At 39.2% G+C, this 27048-nt stretch overlaps 2 protein-coding genes and 1 long non-coding RNA gene across 3 annotated transcripts in view; 1 reads left to right on the top strand and 2 right to left on the bottom strand.

Annotated features, from left to right (window-relative positions):
- LOC109429111 (uncharacterized) overlaps positions 1-27048 on the bottom strand; it is a 142659-nt gene that overhangs the window by 25661 nt on the left and 89950 nt on the right. The window contains exons 6-10 of the mRNA XM_062843443.1: positions 18587-18664; positions 18333-18515; positions 18084-18274; positions 17660-18010; positions 17510-17601 (exon numbers count right to left, since the gene is read on the bottom strand). Coding sequence (XP_062699427.1) covers positions 17510-17601; positions 17660-18010; positions 18084-18274; positions 18333-18515; positions 18587-18664 — 895 coding nt within the window. The remainder of the gene's footprint in view (positions 1-17509; positions 17602-17659; positions 18011-18083; positions 18275-18332; positions 18516-18586; positions 18665-27048) is intronic.
- Positions 577-12362, top strand: LOC109429110 (uncharacterized). Its single transcript, XM_019704958.3, has 6 exons — positions 577-1091; positions 1153-1347; positions 1618-1786; positions 11417-11707; positions 11774-11990; positions 12050-12362. The coding sequence occupies exons 1-6, from the start codon at positions 922-924 to the stop codon at positions 12283-12285; spliced, it is 1278 nt and encodes a 425-aa protein (XP_019560503.2). The 5' UTR covers positions 577-921; the 3' UTR covers positions 12286-12362.
- LOC134284503 (uncharacterized) lies at positions 8104-10589 on the bottom strand. Its single transcript, XR_009995811.1, has 2 exons — positions 9976-10589; positions 8104-9876 (listed from the first exon to the last, which is right to left on the bottom strand). It is a non-coding gene; the product is annotated as an uncharacterized LOC134284503 (long non-coding RNA).

Genomic DNA, 27048 nt, shown 5'->3' with positions numbered 1-27048 from the left:
AAAAAAATAGCTATTTTGGCGAACGCAATCGAAAGTTATACAATATTTTCTGTGTGGCAATTTCATCGTGTTCGCCCTTTAATTCCTACCGAATTTGAGCAATATCGGAGCACTTTTATTTTAGAGTCTATTATTTTTTCAAAATCCGTCCCACTGTATGGCATTTTAACCCGCTTTGAGAACCACTGTACTAGACGATTCGTATTCGAGGTTGATTGTGTTGCAGTAAACGATAGACATCTATCAGACATCATGTATCAAGAAGCATGTGATAAATGCTACGTGTAGGAAGATTGTTCCTGGCATTTATAAAATTCAATCGGATGACCATTGGAAAAGCAGTGTGTCATCTACATTTTTCTCGTTAGATAAAACTATTGCATTCTTTAGAATTATTTTAAGTTTTATTGAGTTTAGCATAGAATGGGACAACCAATAGACTTTTTAAATGTTTCAATTGAAGTATGCCATTAAAAGTTTACTATGTTCAAATTGTTTCTGTTGACTCTAACGGAAAAGTTTGAAACCCGAAAATCCCTTTCTACCGAATCAATGTATCGTCTAATATCACTATGATAACGTCCTTTAATAACCAATCAACGTCAGACCATTGCAACATATAGCTACGATTCACTCGTCTCGTGAGACAGCACGCTATCATTCAAACAGTTTGATAACCATTAGAAACACCTATCAACCTTTGCTATATGGCACCGACAAATTGTTTTATCTAGGCCCCCCATTTGATAACGCCACCCCGGGTAAAAGCACCACCAATACAGCATTAATTGTTTATCATGCTGCGCGAGAGATTATTGCACCTTCCAAAGTTTCGATAGATTGTTACCGATTCAGTCTGCGAAAGGTGATTGATGAACGCAGTGTCTTCTGGCGCGTGGCTTAGCACGAACGGTTATAACAATGCCAAAAACTCAAGAAACCAAATTTGTCAATTCATTTTTTCTGACCAACCTCATCCAGTCTCAGTATGGGGAATCGGAGGTTAAGATCAAGGCCTACGATGTGGAACCGGCGACCGCAGAAATCAACGACCCTTATGCAAGGTCATCTATGAATCGTATTTTGGTGAAGTAAGTATTAAAACTGTAGGGTCTCATAATGAAATGTATTTTACCTATTTATTATATTTAGGTATGTATCTAAGGAGAATCCTGCTGAAACGGTGATGACGTTCGTCGCCAAGATCAAACCCGTTGAAGGAAAACTTGTAGAAGAATTCAAGAAAAGTGATGTGTTTGACAAGGAAATTTTCATCTACAAGAATGTTCTACCCAAGCTGATGACCGTTATTTCCAAACTTGGCGGCGCTGTAGAACTTGCTCCACAGTAAGTATTCCTTCCTTGAGGTCAGCTGACCTAAAATTACGTCATGAAAATGGCAGAAGATAAGCCAACATTTTCGTTTAAGCCAAATCTAATCTTGTGAGGATTGGTGATCTATCGCTTCGCTGCATTTCTATAGTATTGAAGGTTCATTACCATGGCCCTAAATGACAGCCATTGACAATCGTTGATTGGTTTATCTTTTTATCGACGTCGTTTTTCGTGAGCTACCGGTTGGACCATATTGATTTCTATTTGAACACGCTATTACAGATTGATCCACTCGTGGGATGTTCCGTCCAATTTGATGGTATTGGAAGACCTGACGGTGCGGGGCTACAGCGTTGAGAATCAACAGCTGGGACTAAATTTGGAGCAATCCAAAATGGCTCTTGAGAAGCTGGCCTTCTTCCACGCCGCTAGTGCAGTTTTGATTGACCAGGTGAGATACTATTAATCGAAATTAGGGAAATGGCAGTTTTGGTAGTTTCTTAACCTAATATCGTCAGAAGGGTGAATAGGGTAGTTCTATTTGCTACCTGCAATGTAAAAAAGTTCCACATTTTGCTTGTGACCATATGCCCATGATGGAGAATTATTATTTAGAAAATCAGTATCGTTAAGTCACTCACCAAACGAGTGCACATGAATGTCAAAGCATTTTCAACAGTGCAATTTCCCACATGGCTTGGTAAGCCAAAGTAAAATCAAGAAATTGACATTTGTAAGGTGCTACGGTCACCATTACCGTAACCGGTCGGCCGAGGACCGACCCGTCGATAATCCGAACGCACACTAGGGTAAGGGAGGTATTTTGGACCCCTTTAGGAAGTGGATGATCAATTAAGCAAAAAATAAGGTTTTCACTATAAAACATCGATAATTTCAGTAGGCATTACGTAGAGCAACATGTTTTCTGTCGAGATGAGCCAAACAAAACCCAAAATTGTTGTTGTAAATATAAGAAATATCAAAGCTCCTGATGAATCTCGGGCTTCTATTTTGGACCACCAAGTGAACGTATTTTGGCCCACCTCATTATATTTGTTATTGCATGATGAAATGAAGACACCTCAGCTACACTACATACATACAATAGTGGCTCGCTGAGACCGGCCCACTATTTACACCTTGTCTTCAAAAATGTTTAAGGTGGCGATTTTCTGAAAGTCCTAGCTAAAAAAAATAAGGAAAATGCACTTACTCAAATTGATGGACCCCCCGTTAGTTAGAGCCACAAAATTTTTTGCGACTCCTCGATGTTGGTCAAATGGTGGCTCATTTAGACCGTTATAACTCGAAAGTTTCTCCAAAAACTACCTCAAAACGAATTGTTGTTGAATAGAGGAAAGATAGAGCTACTATTTACAATAATAAAAGTTGGGTTGGCCATATTGATTTTGGCCGCCATCTTGGATTTTCATACAAAAACTTTTTTTTCACCATGATGGCAACCACCGATTTTCAAAAATTGTGCATCAATTGAAAGCTGAGACATTTATACATAACATATCAAAAAATTAGAGATGTCTTTTCTTCCTATCAAAAGTTATCTGCAGTTTTAACATTAAGGACACTACATAGTTGAATACTGTTCGTGTTCCAATCAAAAAATTATCAAGATTTAGTATAGATTATACCGTCTACCCTCGTTGGTTTGACCGCATCTAATCTGAACACTTTTTAATTTGACCCCCGCTAATCTGCACAACGTTCTTACGTTAGCACTAAGTACACAAATTAAAAGTTCAAACTAAAAATGGTTCAAACGTCATTCTGCTCATGGAACGGGATGAAACGGAACGCAGAATCAAAACAAAACAGCAAAAAGGGCAACCATCAGTGTGTTTTTCGATATCCACAGGGTTACTAGAAGTTCAAATTAAAAAATCAACCCCGTTGGTTTGCATGAGGTGTCGTTCAAACCAACGGGGGTATCAGGGGTTTTCAGACCTTTTAAATCGCAGTGCACTTTTTGGAAATAAATCACTCCGCGGTGCACATGTTTATTATTGGTAAATTGAAATATTTCTTGCTAAGCATATTTCTAAAAAAAAAACATTAATACAAACTGTTCATGAATGATGAGTGAACTCCTAATCACAGTAAAATTCATTCCAAATTAGTGGCGTTTTCCAAGGAATCAAAATGAGAAACTCGGTGAAGTCTTCTGATGATCTCTGTTTGATTTTCGATAGACGTTTCCCTAAGACTTTACTGGATATCTGAAAAAAATCCTAGCAAGGCACTTGGAAGATTCATTTTCAAAACTTAGGCACTTTATTGCCAATATTTGTGATAAATTTACTCCAAACGCTCTTGTTAATGCAGGCCAAGATCCTTTGAAAGTCATAAATACGTTGCCATTAAATTTACAGGTCAACCGATTTTTGGAGCAGTGATAGATTCCATCTCTGGTATTAGACATTCATTAATTTATTTCGTTAACATCAAATTCATGATAATACTGAATCAACAATTTTCCGCCATAATACTCGATTTGCAGCTGCAGCTCTTCAACGTCGGTCACGCCCAACACTCGCCAGATCACGCTCCACCTGGTCCGCCCATCGTGCTCTCTGCGCTCCACGCCTTCTTGTACCAACCGGATGGTTAGCAAACACCAACTTTGCAGGGTTGTTGTCCGGCATTCTTGCAACATGCCCTGCCCATCGTATCCTTCCAGCTTTGGTCACTTTCTGTATGTTGGGTTCGCCGTAAAGTGCAGCGAGCTCTTGGTATCCTTCTCCACCACATACCGTTCTCCTGCACACCGCTGAAGATCGTCCTTAGCACCCGTCGCTCGAAAACTCCGAGTGCTTGCAGGTCCTCCTCGAGCATCGTCCATGTCTCGCGTCCGTAGAGAACCACCGGTCTTATTAACGTCTTGTACATGGTACATTTGGAGCGGGGGTGAATCTTTTTTGACCGCAGTTTCTTATGGAGCCCATAGTAGGCACGACTTCCACTGATGATGCGCCTTCGTATTTCACGGCTCACGTTATTGTCAGCCGTTAGCAAGGAACCGAGGTAGACGAATTCTTCTACCATCTCGAAAGTATCCCCGTCTATCGTAACATTGCTGTCAAGGCTTGTCCTTGATAAGTTCAGGTTTCATCGGCATATCATTTAAATAAAAACACAGCTGGTTTAGTCAACAGTCAAGATACAACTATCTGTATTTCATTTTCCTCGAATACATATTCTGCTGGCACTCATTATCTCAAATTAGATCGAAGGTAATTTGCCCGTTTATTGACTCTTCGCTATTCAGAAGGTGGTGCTAACCACAACAGTCCTGTCTCGCTCAGTCCCACCTACCGGCATGTACTTTGTCTTAGCCGCATTCACTACCAGTCCGACCTTTGCTGCTTCACGTTTCAGGCGGGTGTACAGTTCTGCCACCGTTCCAATTGTTCTAGCAATAATATCCATGTTATCCGCAAAACAGACAAATTTGCCGGATTTCGTGAAGATCGTAACCCGGCAGTTAAGCCCGGCTCGTCGCATAACACCTTCCAGGGCGATGTTGAATGGTAGGCAGGAAAGTCCATCACCTTGTCGTAGCCCCCGTCGAGATTCAAATGAACTGGATAGTTCACCCGAAATCCTTACGCTGTTCTGCACACCGTCCATCGTTGCTCTTATCAGTCTGGTAAGCTTCCCGGGAAAGCTGTTCTCGTCCATGATTTTCCATAGCTCTGTGTGGTCGATACTGTCGTATGCCGCTTTGAAGTCGATGAACAGGTGGTGCGTTGGGACCTGGTATTCACGGCATTTCTGGAGGATTTGCCGTACGGGGAAGATCTGGTCCGTTGTCGACCGTCCGTCGATGAAACCGGCTTGGTAACTTCCCACGAACTCATTTACTTTAGGTGAAAGACGACGGAAGATGATCTGGGATAGCACTTTGTAGGCTGCATTCAAAATGGTGATCGCTCGAAAGTTCTCACACATTAACTTGTCGCCTTTCTTGTGGATGGGACAGATTATCCCTTCCTTCCACTCCTCCGGTAGCTGTTCGGTTTCCCAGATCTTGACTGGTGCAGACAGGTGGCCAACTTTTCCGGGCCCATCTTGATGAGTTCTGCTGCGATACCGTCCTTACCGGTCGCTTTGTTGTTTTTGAGCTGGTGGATGGCATCCTTAACTTCCCTCAGCGTGGGAGTTGGTTCGATCCCGTCCTCTGCTGCACCAACATAGTCATTTCCTCCGCTGCCTTGGTCCACCGTGCCTACATTCTCTTCGCCATTCAGGTGCTCGTCGAAGTGCTGCTTCCACCTTTCGATCACCTCACGTTTGTCCGTCAGGAGGCTCTCGTCCTTATCCCTGCAGATTTCGGCTTGCGGCACGTAGCCTTCGCGGGATGCGTTGAGCTTCTGGTAGAACTTACGTGTTTCTTGTGAACGGCAGTTCGAGTCTCACCGGAGTTTGTGGATTTCTTTTCATAATTCAAATCTCAATTTGTTCATCGAGCACATGTTCTGTTGTGCACATGGATGTCAAATTAGCATTAGACAAGTTTGGCTGAGACATCTATTTTTGTGAATGGATTCGAATTGGACCAGCAGAATCGATTCACCGATTAAATCGAATGCTTTGAATCGATGTTTTCACATCGATTCGATATTATAAAAAATGCAAAACCATAAAATGATTCGTTTGCAGCATGGAGTACAAGTTCATGGGATGATTCATTTTATATCAAAAATTGAGATTGTACATCGAACCGTCTCTGGAGGAATTCCAAGATGAGTCCGTGGAGGATTCTGGACGAAATCTTGAAGGAAATGAACTCCTGGAGGATTCCCTAGAGGAAATCTGAGAAGAATCCTTGGAGAAGAAACGTCTTGAGGAATTCAAAAGGAATTTTCAAAAAAAAATCCTGGGAGTTGTTTCCGAAAGAATCACAGAAGTAAGGAAGGAGGAATTTGTTAAGAAACCCCATGATGAATCCCGGAAGCAATCCCATGAGCAATTCCTTAGGGAATTCTTACCGAGTTCCTGTTAGAATCTCTGTAGGAATCCTTGGATAAAAATTTGAAGAAATCCATGTCTGCAGTAATTTCTAGACGAATTATTATAGGAATACTTGGATGGACCTCTAAAGTACTTTTTAAGACATTTCCAGATTATTTTTTTTATTAATCTAATTGGAATTATTGGAGCAATCTCCAGTGGAACTCTGGAAGAAATATATGTAGATATTCTTGAAAAAATCTCTGAAGAAACACTTTAAATGATCTGTGGAGAAATTCCGGAAGGAAACCTCGAAAACAGTATTCGAACAATCACTGGAGGAGCCTTTAAAGATATCGCAGGAAAAAAAAACCCGAAGAAATTTCTGATGGAATCCCTAGATGGATTCTTGAAGGATTTTCTGGAGGAGTTCAAGATGGAATCACTGCAGCAAGCTATGGAAAAAATCCTGGAGGAAACTGGAAACAAATCTAAAACAGTCATTTTGATTCCTCAAAACTACAATTTCAATTTGCATATTCACATATCGGACGCCCTCTCTCTCTCTCTTCTTGGCGTAACGTCCTCATTGGGACAATGCCTGCTTCTCAGCTTAGTGTTCTATGAGCACTTCCACAGTTATTAACTGAGAGCTTCCTCTGCCAATGGCCATTTTGCATGCGTATATCGTGTGGCAGGCACGAAGATACTCTATGCCCAAGGAAGTCAAGGAAATTTCCTTTACGAAAAGATCCTGGACTGACCGGGAATCGAACCCGTCACCCTCAGCATGGTCATGCTGAATACCCGTGCGTTTACCGCCTCGGCTATATGCGCCCATGCTCCTTAAAAGTAATATCAAATCAAATGATTTTAAGACTCTTTATCGAAAATTGATATAACGTTGAGATAATGCATTCTGAAGAAAACTGAAAATTTGATATTTTTGAATCGAAAGAAAAATCGAAAGTAAAAAATCGATTCGATCGATTTTGTGGCGCTTCAACATCGATTCAAAAAATCGATTAATCGAAACAAAAACATCGATGTTGCGAACATCGATTTAAAATTGCCCAACGCTTATGTCAAAACATTTTCGACAGTGTCGAGAAACTATGTATAACTCATACAAATTTAAAGAGACGCTGGAAGGAAGAGAAAGTATTAAATTTATTCCTGTATTTGGCCACGTTGGCAAGGAAAACGTTGAAAATGCTCACTCGATATAGGCATAAAAAGGCATTTGTTAGGAAAACTTTTTTTTCCTTGAATATTCCTTTCGGGACGAAGCCCAAAAATATGAAATCTCCAAACAAATGGCTAAACTTTGGCTCTGCAGAAATCTTAGATTTCCCAAAGAAACAACTATTATTTTACCTCGTTTGAAAGAACTACTTTTTGTCTTTCGATTGCTAACTTTGACTACCTAGATAAATCGGAAATAAAAAAATTGCGACGGATAAAACTTTTTCATGTTTTATGGTTTTTGTCCACTTTTTGTTTAACTTGGAATTTAGTGTGCGGTGGATCGAATCGGTTCCGAATTTTTCGCTTCCCGTCGGCACTAGTTCCCAATACACTTTTAGTTGATAATAAAAATATTTTGTTTCATTTTTTGCATTTACACAAAAGAGTGAAAAGTGTTAGTTCGGGCTCGCCGGTCGAGAAAAAAATCCGGGCGCCGACAAGTGGGTCGCGTTCAGTGTATTTCTGTGTGAAATAGACTAAAGGTTACTGCTCCCTAGTGGAATGGAGACGCGCGATAGCATTTTCTTTTTGGCTAGTTTTTGTGTCGAAAGGTGGTCGGTTGTTAACGGCGGTTTGTGTATATTGATCCATTGTCAAATCATATCATCAACCATACAGGGTGCGGCAGGAAAAAATGCGAAAAGTTCAAGGCACTATTACACGCTAAATATTGGATATGTATGACTATTTTTTCATGACAGTGTATCAGTCAATGTCTATATTCTAGCACTGAAAAATAAAAATGAACATATTTGATGTTTAACATGTGATAATGTAGGCCTAATAAGCGGATATCAATAAACTGCGCGCCCAATGGTCATTAAACAAAATGACTATAACAGTAACAAAATTAGCTCAAATTCGATGAACAACCAGACCACACTGATCCAGAGCCATGTAGTTTCATATACCAGATGAAATAAGTACATATATTTGATGATATTGTAGAGAAAATCAAAAATTTTGTTTTATTAGATGCGAAATTTAGCGACCTGTGCGATTTTCTGCGGTTTGAAAATTCTGGTTGTCTTCATCTTCAGGCGCCGCCCTGTAAAGGTTAGTGACCAAAATGGGAAATTTTTGAATTAACTTTTCAGAAAACTAGCCTATTATAGATCATGGAACGTTGAAACATAGATTGGTTAATGTCAAATGGACGAAAATGAGGTTTGAAGTTGAAAAACACTTTCGCATTTTTTCCTGCCGCATACTGTAGGTGACTCCCGGACTGACAACCCAACGAACAATTTTGCTCTACAACAGTGGAACAAACCACTCTTAAGCAAACTTTAGCTTAAGAAACTGTTTTACAGCTAGTTCTGTTCCTAGTGAATGTACCTTACCCTACTAACAAAAAGTCCTTCCTGAGACAAACGTGGAGATGCAGCGATTCGCGGTCTTTATAACAACGTTTGTCTTACTAATATTCCCTCCCATTCTCGATGACCGTAAGGACGTGGCCGGCGCCGTTATTGACCCTATTAAAGTTGAGAGCTCTCGAACTGTGTACATTGAGAATAGTAAGCTAGTCCCAAGCCCTATTCATTGGATCCCTGTGCAATTTCGATTGCTCTGGTCAATCACGGAGTAGCAACTACGAATTGTGCGGTCATCTATGCTCATGCTATACTCATGCTCATGCTCATTTGTTCACTTTTTGTTTAACTTGCGTTGCGTTGCGTTGCGTTGCGTGGTAACGGAGTAATTCGTAGATTGCATACTGAAAGTTGTCATGTTAAAACTTTAATACTTCTATTCTAAATTGCTTATGGGATGCTATTTGGGAAGGAACAGCTATCCAATTAGAGGTTGAAGTAAAAAAGACAAGAGAACTTCCATTGCCGGCCACGCCCATCTTCTCCGTTACGAGGATAGGAAAGGATGTGATGATATGACACCTACTTTAGGTGAGGTCAGCGACTCACCGACGCCCCCATAGGTGTCAAGGAGTTGGATATTTGGAATGGGATGATTTGGAAGTCACTATAAGCGAGTGATGCGACAAGATTCAGATTTGTAAGTGTATTCGAGTAAATCATGTAGATGTGTTGCAGTGAGTGAAAGTGTTTTAGTATATTTAAACACCACAGTTGGGAGTGACATAGCTAAGAAATTTCGTCACTCCATGGGCCTTTTTGATTCCGGGATGGGGCACAGGCATTTACACTGCGTCCTGGCTAATAAGCCTAGGCTTAAGCGCCATTGACCGCTCTCTGAAACGATAAGAAACACGGTTGGGAAGGGGTAGTAGGGAAGGGATGATATCTATTTATCGAGATGCCAGCGACTCACCGACGCTCTCGTAAATAGGAAGGAGATGAAATTCTGGTAAGGGAATTGTTAGGAATTCAGTATGATTAAGTTATGCGATTGGATTATTTTGAAAAATTATATATGTAATAATTCATACAGGAACGAACTCACCGGAAAATCACATGGCATGTCTACAGCGTTCTTCCATTGAATTGAGATTCCTCAATTTGTTTGTTGTAAACGTAATCACGCAGTTTTATATGAAATCACGATTATTCCTTCTCATCCGGTGGCAGCGTCGCATCATGCATCGTTTTTTACACTGCTTCCATTGCTGACAGCTGCGGCTTGATTTGGGACGACTGGAGCCCATTTTCGCAGGGCCACGGTTGCCGACAAAGAAAAAAACTTCGGCTAGTCAAATGTTCACAAAATTTTCAAACCAAAGCATGTGGGTTTTTTTCTGTACACAAACTTCAACGCAGTAAGCCGATAGCTGATGAAAATAACTTTCGACACGGTGACACTTTTCTGGTTGCACTCATTTGACACGTTAACATTTGTATTGCACACCGAAATGATTCACGAAAATGACGACTTTTTCTCACTGCATCATCACTACTACATTGCATCCTATGCGCAAATTGATTATTCCAAGAGCCTTTGTGTCGCATCATCGATCCAAACCAAACAAATTGCACTTTTCACCAGGAATTCTTGTTCAAGCGTTTCTTCTTCTTGTTCTTCTTTTAAATTCCACCGTACCGACGAATTACAATTATCATACATACACTTCCATTAGAAAACCAACTGAACCACAGAGTTTCTCAATAAAATATATTAGCAGCCAAAATTCGATAAATTGATGGTAAGCGCATGAAAACACGGGGAGCTAAAACTTTTTCTGTTCACTTTTTGTTTAACTTGTTGTGGTAAATCACAGAGGCAACGTAAATAAAAGTTTGTTTACACTCATACGTATAAGTAATGGCTGAATTATTGAAACAGTTTACATCACATAAAACAAAGACTAAACAGATGAAAAAATACACAAAACTGTTATCTCTCAACAGCACAAATGTGCCAATTAGAGGAAATGAAGGTAATCAAGATATGTACCCTTTATTCCAAAGCGATATAACAAAAAATCTTTGATTTTGATTTTCAAAAAAAACTCATCATTTGTCAGCTGCTAAGTCCAAACACCATGACAAGAGAATTCAATTACATTCTCCAACGAAAATTTCTAAAAAAATCATTTTGCAGCAAATTGTTGAGGAAAAAAAACGGATATTGAAGTTAATTTTATACTTCTACGAGCTTAAAAACACAACAAAAGCTATAATTCAAAAACAAATTCCCGGCAATAACTAAAAAAAAAATAAAAATATTGGAAAATTTCAATTTAATTTGTGGTAATGTATTAAAGTGCAATAATATTATTGCACTGCTATATTGATTATTTTTTATATTTATGTGTTATCCAAAACCTTTATCTTGCATTAGTTCTGTGGTTTTTTTTTTTAATATTCAAAACTTCAAAACTGTATTTCTATCAGAATATATGTATGGAGAACTCATTGCACTATACTACGCATCTATCTCATTACAGAATCCTAAAGACTTCGCCAAATTCTCCAAAGGAACGTTCCATGTTGATCACAAGGACAAGCTCAAGTATTTCACCGATGCTCTTACGGTTGTAGCTGAAAACGCTTCGACCCTTGGCATAGACAGTAACATCGCAGCCAAATTGAAAGCACTGCCTGCCAAAGCACTGCAAAAAGCAATCGATTCCTACTGCAGTGACTTCCACGGTTTGAAGGTGCTATGCCACGGCGATTTTTGGACCAACAATATCATGTACAAGTACAACAACAACGAACTGGTTGATGCTATTTTTGTGAGTACTGTTGAAATATAAAGTAACATCGAACTTTGAATTTGGGACATATCAATTATATTACAGGTAGACTACCAGAACTGTGTGGTTGGTTCACCAATCATTGATTTGATGTACTTCCTGACATCGTCACCAGCATATGACGTACTGGAAAAATCGAAGGACGAGCTCATCTTCACTTATTATGAAACTTTGGCACTGCTATTGCAACGTTTGAGCTATAAAAAACCAGTTCCTTCAATGATGACCCTCCAGGTTGATATGCTCAAGCACGGACCCCTAGGTAAGTTTTGAGTCATTGGTGGTCCAAAGATGTCTTAATAACCAATTCTGATCTTGCAGAGGTCATCCTCTCCCTAACAACGGCCCCATTTTTGCGTACCAAACACGCACAAAACACACCAGCCATCCAACCGACACTGTACAAGGATGACAAGAATGTAGATATCAAGCCAATTTTGGTTCTTCACGCAAGTGCCATTGGGAAGCAGCTTAAAGAGTACGAGCTGCGTGGATTGCTCGATTGGGGTGCAGCTGAGAGCAAGATCAAGGGTCTGATGGGACGTTTCGAGCGTTAGATTGCTGTATGTTATTGCATGGTGGTTTGAGCTAATTATACGACGAGAGTTCTCACAATAATAAAATATGAAGCGTGCATGTTTTTTTCTTTTGAGTGCCGTATCAGTAAATTATCACACTCTGGAATACATGAAAATGTTCTTTGACCATTCAATCGATGTGTTCTTAGACTCTATCGAAAGATAAAGAGTTAGATTTGATACAATATAAAAAGTTTGCATATACTTACATATTTTTCCTAAACCAGTATTAAAAACAAAAATCCGTGTAATTAAATATTGGCTCGATCATATTTAAAATCAAAGTTGAAAGTTGAACCTTGTTTCATCCATTGAGAGCCATTCATTAGATATTAGCGGGGAAAAAATCATAATATGAATTAAATTATCAAGTAAGTTACACAAGATATCGAGCAAATCCTTGAAATCCCCCTGAATCTCCCCTGAATTTTTGGTTCAAGTCATGTTTAAAAAGATTTCAGTCAACCAGAGCTCATTCCTTGTCATTTGAATGAATCGTCACTTAAATGATTAGCTGAATATATAACTATTTTTTTTTTTTTTTTTTTTTTTTTTTTTTTTTTTTTTTTTGAAGAGTGACCAGGTGGAGCTGCAGGACAGCTGATAGCAAAGCCTGGACCCTTTCCCAACTTTTCCCCTACTAGGACCAATACTCACGATGGACTAGACGATGTCGTCAACTTGAGCAAAGTGTGTAGTAATTAGCATTGGGTCGTAGTAGTTTTTAAAAATACTTTTTTAAACTTTTCCCATCGCACTAGTGTTTTGATCGAATGCAAGCTCCAAAGATGATTTGATAATTGAACAATATTTCAATAATCGAAAATCTCCGAGGTCACTGGACAACATTCAGAGATAAAAAAGGGTGTCTATGTCTATGTTAACGCCTTCAGAGTACTATTCTTAAGAAATATACAAAGAGCAAAAAGAAAAAATAATGTGTCGTAGCTAATTTTTAAAGATTTGATATTTCTGAAAATTATTCGAAGACAGCTACCAGAACTAGAGTTTTTAGCCGATATGGGCAACTAGTTTTGCTGACAGCTTCCCCAAACAATAATATCCTCAGTTATTTTATAATACATTCTGAAAATTATTTCAAGCTGATTACCAATAGTGTCAATAACCGATGTTAGTCATTGACAGCACTAGCATCATCCCCAAATAACTCTCATATTAATGTTAGATAACACTTTTTGAGCTTCCATTCGATATTGTAAAGAAATGTGTCAAACCCTATTTGTCAAAATATAGTCAATAATGTATCAAATTGCGTTTCTAATTTCGCTAGTCGTCTTCTACATATCTGTGATCATCTCAGTCCAAAGTAATATTATATCCATCGTAACTAATCTGTAAGGCTGTAAGTCAACTTATCCTAGCGTCCCCTGTCCTGTGTACTAACGAATTCAAGTAACGAGTGATGAGTGTGACGCAGAGACCTCCTCTACCCACTCTTGCGTTACGTTAAATTTAACAATTATTGTTAAATTTGAGAAAATTCAAAGAATGCAAAGATTAGGTCTATGCAAGCTGAATTATAATTTGTTTTTGACTTGTGATAAATGCACGACGGATACTCCTTTGGTTCCCATTAGCACTTACGGCGATTCTTTCACTTGCGCTCAACTCGTAAAATAGATATATTTAGCTCAAAGTCCAAGCGGTGGAGAATGAACTGGCGCTAAAGTGCTAATGGGTTAAGCCCTCCCATCGCGTCAAGATCGAATATCCAGGGGGAGGGAATATATAACTATTTCGTCTTAAAATGTACTTTGTTTTAATCAATTCATGTTCAGAATAGCTACATAGCTTCCCAGTGTGGGACACAAAAAGACATTTTAGTCCTGTACACTTTTTGAGTTCCATTTTGGCCCATATCAACAACTGTGCAAAATTTCAGCTCGATCAGAGAAATTATATTTTAGCGCCAGCCGTTTTATGTTTTCATACGATTTACTATGGAGAAAATCACTTTTTCAAAGAAAATAAGTTGCCCCTTAACCCCTAAAAATAAATCGATGAATGATTTCTGTTGGATATTTTACGAGGAATCAGCCCTTCGAAGACCGCAAAGCGATATAAGGCATGTGGAGAAAGCTATTGGCTGAAAACCAAATAGCATGGCAACGCCGTTTAACACGTAAGGAATAACAATAAATAATAAAATCTCGTAATTTTATCGATCGGGTAAGGCTTAATAACTTTTTTCATGAACATCGCATCGCTTTGCGGTCTTCGGAGGTCTTATTCTTCGTGATATCTTCTACAAAAATCATTCGTTGGCTTATTTTAAGGGATCAAGGGATGACACCAAGCGATTTTTCTTTGAAGAAGCAAATTTTCTCCATAGTAAATCGTATGAAAAACTAAGAATGGCGGGTGCTATAGTTTTTCCAATCGATTTGAAATTTTGTACAGTTGATATGGGACCCAAATGGAACTCCAAAAGTACATATATAGGAGTTGGAGTTTTTCCATTTTTTTAATATTTTCCCACATAAACCGTGTCCTAGGCTACTTCCCAACCAAGGATCCACAAAAATGTTAAAACATAGAATCGATTGTTTAGTAGCAATGATTTTAACTAAGTGAGATTGTCAAGTGCAAATTGCTAAAAAAAAGGCAAAACTAACTTTTATTTAAAGAGTTAAAAGGCTACACTCATCTCTAGACATCTATGAACAAGATGACGTAAAAAGTTTAAGATCATTACGACGCTTAAGTTCCTAGAATGGAATTACAATGTAGTACCCGAATTATCAATTCGACCCCGGTTTACGGTACGTCGAACCCCGGCCAGGCGTCATGGAAACTTTGACGCCTGTCGAGGATTAAAGGAAGCAGTAGCCACCACAGATTAGGGAAGGCCATGGAGAAGTCGGTCTCTGAACCCTAGTGGAAAGACAGACTTAGATGTTTTGAAGGTTATTAAAAGCGATGCCAAGCTCACGGATCATGAAGCTGACGACTTGTACGGGTGAAATGATTCTCGAATCAAGTGTGACAAAACCTGTAAGAGTGCCGCCTCTCACTGCAGAAGCGACTCCAATAATGGTCAATAACCTGGACGAGATCACGGATGTGGAAAAGCTTGTGACAGCACTGCAGCACAGTGCGAAGAGCAGGTTAAACTAAGAAAGCACAATGTGGGCCGGTCTGTACGTCCACTAGGCATACATAAGCTACCGTAGGTTTGCTTTATGTCATTCAAGACAAACAAGTCGCGAGACCCCTACCAGCAGCAAGATTTATAGGCGTTATTGAGGCGAAGGCCTTAAGGTGCAATACTCCACAAATCCTCCCAAGAGCTTGATTTGTTCCTGGAAATCTGCGAGCAGTAAGCACCCGTCGCCAAGGTGCCCAGGGCTTCAAGAGAGGCTCAGCTAACAAGTCACAGTGCAGATAACGCAGCTAAACCTGAACCACTGTGAAGCAGCCCTTAAACTGCTGTGTCAGGCAGTCACTGAATGGGGGACGGACTTCGCCATCATTGCGGACCCATACCGAGTATCCGCTGATAACGGAAAATGGGTCATAGATACATACAAAATGGCGGAGATATGGACATCCAGTCCACGAGTTGGTGTCTAAATATGCCTTACCTCGTGCCTTACGATGGCTTCGAGGTCGTCAAAGTCAATGGGGTCTTCTTCTGTAGCTGCTATGCGCCTCCGCGGTAATCAGTCAAGTTGTTCACGCATATGCTGAACTGTATGATGGTAATAGCGGGTGACTTTAATGCCTACCCAGTGATCGTATATGATGTTGAAGAGGATGCTAAAGTGGAGGCGATATGCGTACACTTTACACGCGGTTAAATGGGAGCATGTACGCATATGACCTCCACTTAAGCATCCTATTCTACATCATTATGACTTCGTGTTGGCTGGGAGGTCCGTGGAATGAGGATGCTGTTTGCTAGTGAGCAGTAAGCTTTGCTATTCGTGTAATATGGTATAATATGCCCTCCTTAAGCAGAAATGGCAATATATCTAAAACTGGCGCCTTTTTCCATCTATTGTCCACTGCAAATCGTTGTTCCTAAAGTTAGTGAAGTGCTTGCATGTGAACTTTGCCTTTGGAGAGGCGGCTATGGAAGGTTTGAAACGTTTTTCGAAAACGTTCCAAAATTTGCCTTTTCAAAACAAACGGGGCAATACGCCCCATCAACTATCCCAGGGGATAATTCCACCACATGCTTATCCTAGGAGCGTCTTTTAAGGACAGACTTGTTAGAATACCAAAATGGTCACCATAATGACCGACTTTGACACCTACTCACGTTTTCGAGCGCAGAAATCTCTTCGTAAACAAAACCAGTGCACCTGATCTTCTTATTTCAAGCTAATTACAAGTGAGCAAGAACAGAATAATAAAAACCCAGTTGTTTGAAGCTTGCTCCTTGACATTTGTGCGTCTGAAGTGCTTATGTACTGTTGAAGCGGGATTTCAAGACGTTTGTCCTAAACAAGTGTTTAACTGCATAAAAGTTGCAAAATAACACAAGCGAACAGAACTAGCTTCGTTTGCAATGAAGGCAGATTACTAGAGGTAAAATATTACGCCAAAAGCATCGACTTTTAGATATTTGTATTGCTTTTGTATCAATCAACTAACGGATCAGCTTGATGGCAATTATTCTTCAATATTTAAATCTCTAATCGATCACGCATGCTAAAAGAGCTTGAATCGCTAGAAAATGAAGGGGGCGTTTTACCCCGGTGGGGCGCATTATACCCTTTTACCCTACTTAATGCATTCAACAATACTAATATCAGGTTTTCAGCATAATTTACTGCATAATCCAGCAATCTTGACAGATAATCAGCAACGTGGTACGGAAATAAATTAAAATTGTCATCCGCATCCCATGAAGGAATTATAATCGGCACCGTTTAAGCCACTAACTTTACGCCTATCGTAAATTCACCGTTGTTTTATGGAGCCGTATTTTTAGCGTAGCCATTCGTACTCCAAAAATTGCTTCAATATGTTAGAAGACAGCTAACAGTTGCTATTTTGGAATTCTGGTCGAACGTTTTAAGAATGCCGAATGAACTCTAAGGGCCCGGTACGTTACGGCAATGCAACTGTGCCAGGATGTGGTCGTTACTAGGAAACTGCCAACGCCTTCCTTTTCTACAACTATATTGTATGCATTCTATGAATTTATAACTTTTCTTTAATTTATGGTACTTACATTTAACTATCTCTAAGTCATCCAACGAAATCCTGGTGAGGAATTTGTATTTGTTTGTATCCAGAGTTGACGCTACGCTGCCAGGGCATGTCCTAAAATATTAAATACCATTAGTATCTATTCTATTGCTCAACCACAAAATAACCCTACATATTGGTTTTTCGGATGGTACCGCTACGTCGTTTAATACTGGTAATAACTAGCAGATCATTGAAGAGGAAGAATCCACGCTCCTTCCGGGTCGCCTGCCCGGACGGCATCGAGACGAGATCGAACAGCAAGAAGGCACGATCCGGCGTGACCAGATCGTTCATACCCTCTATCACGCCCTCCAGCTCGCGCAGGGCCGTTTCGCGCTGGCCATTCTCGAGGGCTTCCTTCTCCTTGCAGTTGAGAAACATTAGGATATCGTGTACTAACTTTAAAGCTTCTTGTAATGGCTTCTGATCGGGATGATCAGTGTCGGTGTGTTTAATCAGTCTTGACAATATTAATTCATAACTGAAAGGGGAGAATGGATGGAGGTATTTAATAAGTTCAGGGACGAGTTTTCCATTGATTCTTCTGAACTTACTTTGGAAACTTTTGTACAGGTTTGATAAGTAAATTGTCGAGGGATAGTTTGCCCTTGTGTTCGCGTGCCATCGCCTCCAAGAACCGTGCGAATGCTGGGCACTTTTGTCGAGTTGTGCGTATTGCATCCTTGGCTCGGTTCCAGTTGTTAACGAACGACGTATACGTATCCAGAATGACCGGCCTCGAGAACTGAAAAATATACGAGCTTTAATTTCACTGCTTTTCTTTGACGCATTGAACATCCTACCACATCAACGAACGCATCCCCAATTTTCTGCATCGGGTCCCATGCGTCCAAACGTCTGCGAAGTTCTTCCAGGAACCTTTCGTGAATATTGAGAATCGCAGGAACCATGAAGAATATCTCGTCAACGGTTTGAGTATCCACTAGACCGGCATTTTCTGGAGATTTCAGTTGGTTAAGGTATTTCTGAGGGAAAAGCAATATGAAACGCATGATCAGTTATTTGAGGGTGTCCTCTGCAAATTCGCAATACCTACCAATACAATTGTCTGCAACGATTCGACGTAGGATTTCTCCGTATTGAAAAGTTCTACCACCACGTGTGTCCGTGTATCCTGAGGAAGGGAAGGAAATAAGCGAAACAAGCAATTAGTCACTTTCCTCCACTGATGGTTTCGTTGCATTTGCATTGAGAAACTTCGACGGCAATGTGGTGTTATTCAACAGAAAATTATTGGTACTGTCCCCGCAATCTTTATACAATACTGCATCGGCTTCGATAGCATAACTGATTGATAGCTCTCTATAGCATCATGCCACTGACTGCTACCGGTGCGCCCTGTGTTTCGTTTGTTCAACAAGACTGTCAGGACCTGATAGAAAACCGCTCACTGGTGAGAAGCAATGTTGAGGGAAATTTAATTATGTCATTGTGAAAAGCTTTTAACTCAGGATGGGATTTTAATTCACTTATAAGTCTAACTATCATCGGCATTTAGTGTGTCGTAAGTCATCACAATGCTCACCTTTTCGTAGCGGTTGTAAACCGGAGTGTCTGATTTAATTTTCTTTTCGGTTGATAAAAATCATAGCTTTTATAACTAAGCATATTTTGGCTGGTAAATTCAGGGTAATGAGCGATTATGCTTCACGCACCTAAAGTAATAAAATAGACCCCATTGAATAGGTCTACTTCCTCGTGTTGCCTGCCGGGTTACGAGTAACCTACGAGAAGAATCGGGTAACCAATTGAAAGCATGGCTCATGGAACTGCAGAGCTCTAATCTTCATCTGAAGCTCCCGCTTACTAAGGGTAGGGGAGACTGGGTAGACTTTCCTTCTCCTATTCCCTTTTTCTGAATGTCCCTGTAACTTTAAGAAAAACACAAAACTAGATGCGATTTCCGTACAGAGTGGCAGATAAACATCTATTGCAAGTTTATACACAACAGAAGACCTTCAAGTTATTGTCAAAGTTTTCAAAACCGTGTTTTTATCTAGGCATGTCTTATGATGTATTTTCCAAAAAATGGGTGACACTTGGTCCCTTTTTAAGCACGTGGTTTATTTAAAGGGAAAATAACTCCAGAGGCTTCCTATTCGTTTTCTATTCAAGTTGTCTTGTATTTTCGATGAATATGGTGTATTTGAAATTGTAAGATTTCCTTAAATTTTTAAGGATATGCCGAATTTTAAAAGTGGGGAGACTTGTTCTCCCATTTCATGGTTTGTACTGAAATAATAATTGTCTGACACATTTTATCTGTGAATATACTATAGTTTCAAGTAAATAGGCTTCCGAAAAGAATTTCATTTTTCACATATAGAATGCGTGTGTAATCCTCGAGGGATCAAGTCTTCCCATGTCACTGTTGTGTATACTAATGTGCATTAATTATAATTTGTTTATAACACCCTTATTTGGATAAATACGTTTGATAGTATTTAATTAAAACTATGTACTGTGATATTTTGACACGATTTGGTTCAATTTTCACAAAGTTATTGAGATTTTTCGGAATCGCCTAAAAGATTTGTGAAGGACTGAAAACAAATCAATAGCCGTTAAAAAATAATGAAATTTACAATCGAAATCATTTGTAGGGAAAAAATATGCTAGAAGAAAATTGTTTTAGATTACAAGAAAATATGGGGAGAACAAGTCTCCCCAGGATCATGTCTCCTCAGTCTCCCCCAATATTCAGTGATGCGTGATCGATTGTTGGCCGATAGATGTAAGAAAGTGTATGTCGGGGATCTAGGATCGATTCTAGCATAATCAACGTGCACTCAGGAAGCACTGGTAATGATAAAGACACACCTTCGAGCAGTTCATACACAAAAAATAAGCCATTTCAAGCCATTTCGAGTTTTGAAAGTTAGTATTTTCTTATTACTTCGATTTTTTTAAAGTTCTTAAGGATGACAATTTTCGTTTGGAATGCATTGTTGTGACAATGCGGAAAAAATAATAATAATAAATATTAATTCGGTGAACTTTATTTTAAAACGTTTTGCCATTCTTATAAGCGTATAGTAAAGATATATGTTCACTAAAAAAATAAATTTCCGATAGAAGGCTCGCAGGGTTGAGTCACATATCCCTTTTGTGACAAACCAATTGAAAATAATCAACTTTTTAAACTTTGTTTTATGTGATGTAAACTATTTAAATAATTGGACCATTACTCATACTTGTACGTGTACAAACTTTTTTTAGCTTGTATATGAAATTTATCACAAGTTAAACAAAAAGTGAATAAAAATCGCAAAATATGAAAAGGCTTCTGTGTCGCAAATGTTTTCCGACTCATCTAGGTAGGTAAAGCTAGAAATCGAAAGATAAAGAGTAGTTCTTCTCTAACTCGGAAACCCTCTAGAAAGAACGTTACTGAAACTCCTAGAAACGCAATTGAAACCCCCTCTTCCCTTCTTGAACCTCCTTGAAACGCTCCTAAAATCACTAAGATCTTCTGAAGCGTTTCTGAAACCCCAAGAAACGTCCTGAAACGACAATTGAAACCGCCTGTAATCCAACTATACGTTTCTGAAATCCGCTGAGACGTCCTGTACATCATCTAAAACGCCACGAATAAGCTCTGAGCCCTATACGAAACCTCCTGAACCAAAAACCCGTTGAAACCCCCAGAAACATCCCTTAAACTCCATATGCGTTCGTGAACCTTACTGAAACTCCTTGAAAGGCCTTTTATTTCTACGAAAGCATCCTGATACTACTCTGGAACCCCCTGAAGAATAAGGTTACACCTACTGAAAACGCAATCGTCCATGGGAACGCTTTAAATGTCCTGAAACTCCTTTGAAAGCTCTCTGACAAGCCTCTGAAATGTGTGAAGAATTAGCATTAAGTTAAAATTCACAAATACAAAGAAATAAAAAAAATGCCTCTGAAAAATTCATGAAAACGTCAGAGACGTTTCTGAAAACCTCTTGGAATCACAGAGATGAACCAGCCACGTGCTGAAAGTCTCTTTAATAAAGATAATAAAAAAAAACCTCTTGGAATCCCCTTGAAATTCACAAAATCAGCTCGGAAGCCACCGCGCCGTGGAGCATCCCAAAATCAAATGAAACCTCTTGAACCTCGTCTGAAACTTTGGCTTTTGAACCCCCTTCCTCCGCCATTGACGCCGCACATTTGAGTAACAGGGTCCATTTCATGGCCAAAAAGTTTTAACAAGCTTTTAATGGTGTATTTTGTAGGTACTATCGAACAAATTGTGAATTTTGATACTGAGGGTGTATTTTGGATTATAAACATCCACATATATCCACGCAAAGATCAGAAATGATTTATTATAACCTCTCTAAGGGCAAGGTATGTTTTCACTCCCAAAAATGACTTGAATCGTATTTTTTTTTTGAATCGTCATCGACATTTTCATTTTGAGATAACTTTAATAGTACCCTGAAAAAAAAACATCAGCACTCAAAAATTAATCTCGGAATAAAACCTAAGGAGCATGAACATGATTAGAGAAGCCGTGCGGAATATATCTGTTTAAACTTTTATATTAAAACATGGAATTTTAACATATCCTACACTTAAAAGTAAATTTGGTGAGTGATTAACTCAATGAGTTGAACTATCAAAAATCATTATTTATGTGAAAATATATTCTTAATGGCGAATAAACAATAAACATAAGATTACATGCTATCCATACTGAGTTCTTTATTTGAGTTGTTTTTGATTTTTTTTATAAACACATTTTAAATACAACAGTTCTGCCGTGTGCAGCATAGTTGTCCCATGTTCCAAAATAGCAAACTGAGAAAAACGCGTTTTAAGTTTAAGCCTGGTTTCTTCTCTACGGATAAGCGTAATAAAAACACAAAGCAACATAGCGTTAGAATTAGAATTTATCATTGAAGAATGAACAAAAACAATTCATAAACATTCAATTTACTTTGATTTTTAAAAGAAAAACTCTGGTGGGACTGTAATGTCGATAAATCTAGCAATTTTCGGGATTTTCTCGGCATGTCCCATGACATGTGAGATGTTCAGTATAAGCTGTCCTATGTTGTAATTTTCATCATAGACTGTCCCATGTCGAGTTTTGAAGCATGAACTGTCCCATGTTGAATTTTACAAATCATATCAGGATTTCAGGAGAATGTTCAGGATTCCCTCACAGATGCTGGGACAGGAACCATAGCTTTTATAACTAAATAGGAACCCTGTACCAGTTATGGACACATTTTCATATTTCGGTTCCACTTCGCACTATTTGCATGCATTCCTTATGGGATTAGCCATAACTGGTACACTATGGCGAAATAGGGTGCAAGGAAGCCGAAATTATAAGAAAAATGATTTATTTCTATACCAATTTTAGCAAATTGTGAAGTTTGAATGATTGCAATCATCTTTATTGAGTGTGACCTTGCATTCACACAATATTTCATGTTGTTTTTCATCGTTAAAGGTTGAAAATCAACTATAGCTAATTTGAGGTACTATAGCCATAACTGGTACACTGAGCCTAAATAAATAAAATATGGGTCATTCCGCGGCAAGTGACCGACCGCTTGCAATCGAACATCACGGATTTGAACAAAATTTAGCTGTAACATTTGTTTAGATGGAGAAAGAAAAAAAAAACAAATTTTGGTGCCGATCGGATCAGCCCTCGGGCCGTGGCAGCACCCCTCGTTTTGGCCGATATGAAAATTATCGCCTCTTTCTTTTATTTTTATCATTGAAACGATTGCACAAACACATTTATGAGCTTCGGCTTTTTTTAAGGAAATCGTTCAAGGAATCCAGAAAAAATATTAATTTTTTGATACAGTGTTGCCAGATATCATATTTTTCAATTTTAAAACTAAAAATCGATTTTTCTCAAAATACGTATATTTTGATTTTAAAAAATTTTCAAAATTCCATTGTGTTTATCAGACGTTTTTCGATCGAAAAAGCTTAACTCCCCAAGGTAATTTGCGTCGTTCCTGAGATATAGCATTTTTAAGAAAAAATACTCATTTTTTCATATAAAGTATCGTATAAGATCAGGTGCAGTTTATAAATTTCGCAAAAAAAACATTGTTCGATGCCATATAAAAACGTTTCGTGCTGATTTGAACAATATCGAGTATAAAAAGGATTGAAAAAATATGATAGTGCTGCAAGTTTACCTTTTTTATTATACCATGAAAGCGGACCTTCAAGTGTTTGATGATGTACAGATTTTTCTGAAAAATCGCACCATGTGTGTTGCAAGATATGTGAGCAAGATAAAAATAATACACATCTTCTCTAACGACCTTGTTGTTGACCTTTTTTTCACAGACAAACAGACGTAACATCTAGAACAACTTTCGTGAAAATCCATCGCCTAGTTCACATTACCATCACCTGGTGGAAATGTTTCACGATAAATTGTGCAATATTGTCAACAGAAGGCACTAATGTGAAACGTCAAACGCATAGAAAAAAAGGTTGCGTGCACCTCTGGTTGTGAAACCTACAACTATGAAGTTTTAAAAAAATCGGTTTTAAAATCGTTTAAACCGTGGTCGATGAAAATTTGATAAGCAATAGAAAATAGGTATATTGGAAAAGATTAGGATAAATTGTTAAAATGTATCTAATGTGAAATTCATTTCAATTGTAATTTTATTAATTTCAACAATGTTGTAGATGGAAGTGTTGCCACACATGTCATTTTTATTGTAAACATCTAATTTACACGAATGTTTTCGTAAATAGATAACACCAGGGATGGGAACACTCACTTGCAAAGAGTTACACTCACTATTTTCTCAGCTTAGAAGCGTGCAATAGAGAAATAATGTATGAACGACTTTTGCCTAGTAGTTTTGCCTAAAAGTTTGCCGAAAAGAGTATGGGTCGCACACGCATGCGAAAGTCGTGACAGAGCTGTGAAAGCGACTCTCCACGAGATGAGTGTAATTTACATTCACCTCGTGGAGAGTTATCTTTGCAGCTCCCTTACGACGTCGGTATGCGTGTGCGACCCTTACTCTATTCGGCAAACTTTTAGGCAAAACCACAAGGAAAAAGTCGTTCATACATCGTTTTTTTGATAGCACGCTTCTGAGCCGAGATAATGAGTATTGTGTTGTTCTTTGCTGTGCATGCATCGCTCCTGTTGGGGGTGAGAATCTCAGCATAATCGATCGCGTTCGCTATTGTCTCGCGTGAAAATCAAAACAATAGATGCGCGGGTGTTTAGTGTTCAGTATTGTGTTGTTCTTTGCTGTGCATGCATCGCTCCTGTTGGGGGTGAGAATCTCAGCATAATCGATCGCGTTCGCTATTGTCTCGCGTGAAAATCAAAACAATAGATGCGCGGGTGTTTAGGGTTCAGTATTGTGTTGTTCTTTGCTGTGCATGCGAGTGTCGAGAAATAGTGTCGCACGATCGTATCGTTTTAGTGATAGGTCGACGGGTGCTCGAATAAATGATTGATGATCGATGAACAAGCTCTTGTTTTTCTTTGAAAGATGCAGTAAATTTATCTGTTAGTTTAAAATCATCCTTCAGATATTTACCCAACAACAACTGCAAAGTTCGTCACTTCAAGTGGCCAAATTTTTCAATTAAATTTGTGTTTAAAAAAAATCTCCTGCATTTTTGTACAGTTCGGCACCTTACGGTGCTGGCCACACGGATTTGATCCGTAACTATGCGTCAGTATTTTGCCTAAGTTTGTGCGGTCCGTCACTGTTAGTGTCGGCACAATATTTTGTTTCAATGTATCGATTTCATGGAAAGTAGCATATTGGTTCACCAGTCCTCTCAATTGCGAGGTGACGCAAAATATTTTTCATTCCATAAATTTTCATTTAAAATTTTCATGGTCTCACCATTCTTCCAAATTGTGAGGTGACACATTTGTATGTATACTGTACGGTTGCATGGATCGCATCGCTTACCAAAGTGTATCACTGATCTATGTAACTATCAATCCCTCCCTACTAACAACACTCCTTCCCGTGACAACTGTGGAGGGTCCAGTAGTACATACAACCTCTAGTAGCAACAGTTGTCGAACTAACATTCCTTCCCTTCCACGGTAGACCGTAAGGACGTGGCCAGCGCCGTTATTGACCCAATAAAGTTTGAGCTCTCGAAACGTGTACATTGAGGATGGTGGCAAATCCCAAGCCCCAACCAATCGGTTCTCTGTGCAATTTCGCTAGCTCAGGTCAATCACGGAGTAGCAACTACGAAGTGTACGGTCACCAATGCTCATGCTCATGCTCAGCACGCTTCTGAGCCGAGATAACACCAAGTGAGTGTAACTCTTTGCAAGTGAGTGTTCCCATCCTTGGATAACACCAAATAAAAACATATACATATCGAGCTTATTTGGCAACACTGAATGAGTATGAGCATAGGTGGCAACACAGTTCATGATTGCTACTTCATGATTGGTCGCAGCGAACGATTGTCGCTTTAGTTTGTGTGTTTGCTTGTCAGCGACGACAACAGCCACTTCGATCACTCACCAGCTCCTCCTCCTCTTCTTGGCGTAACGTCCTCACTGTGACAAAGCCTGCTTCTCAGCTTAGTGTTCTATGAGCACTTCCACAGTTATTAACTGAGAGCTTCCTCTGCCAATGACCATTTTGCATGCGTATATCGTGTGGCAGGCACAAAGATACTCTATGCCCAAGGAAATCAAGGAAATTTCCTTTACGAAAAGATCCTGGACCGACCGGGAATTGAACCCGTCACCCTCAGCATGGTCATGCTGAATACCCGTGCGTTTACCGCCTCGGCTATATGGGCCCTCACTCACCAGCATTCTTCACCATTCGCCATTCATTCATTCGCTTGCGATCCAAACTGCTACGAACGGCAATGGATATCCATGTCAAGCAACTTGCGCATGGCTTCCCACTGGTGATGGGGTTGCGTGTTTGATCACGACAATCCGTTTGCTGCATCTTTCTCGATTCGATTCAGCAGTGAATATGAACGGAGTGAGGCGAATATACCGATCCTTAATATGATACGATACATTGTCGATCTGAGAGTCACCTTTAATTGTTCGAACAATCAATTTGATTTATCGGAATTAACCTTTGCGTACAACCGATCTCTTTTCCATGCAAAAAAAAAAGCCTAATATAAATAGTTACCAGCTCTCTAGGTAGCAAACGCCACTAATCCATTTCACTCAGAAATTTTAGTTCATTCATCGCCACGAAGAACAATTAAAAACTCATACCATATGCAATCACATCAATAGAAAACACAATACTCAACACTGTTCTTCGCTTCTCTGCCCGGGACAATAAATAAAGGACATCATCTATTATTCTGCGATCCTCTCATAGGGGTGATGCATTCACAGTAAGAGTAAATGCAATACTAAGGCCCACACCTATTGTTTACGTTTCCGCGGAATACTTGTATACTTGGCAACACTGCCATAAAAATCAATTAATAGTTATTTATGCAACAAGTTGCAAAATGATGATTTTTTCAGCACGAGTTGTA

The sequence above is a fragment of the Aedes albopictus genome, unplaced genomic scaffold, assembly GCF_035046485.1.
Source record: "Aedes albopictus strain Foshan unplaced genomic scaffold, AalbF5 HiC_scaffold_22, whole genome shotgun sequence".
Classification (NCBI taxonomy): Eukaryota; Metazoa; Arthropoda; class Insecta; order Diptera; family Culicidae; genus Aedes; species Aedes albopictus.
The sequence above is the reverse complement of the archived record's forward strand: the minus strand, read 5'-3'. Positions and strand labels throughout refer to the sequence as shown.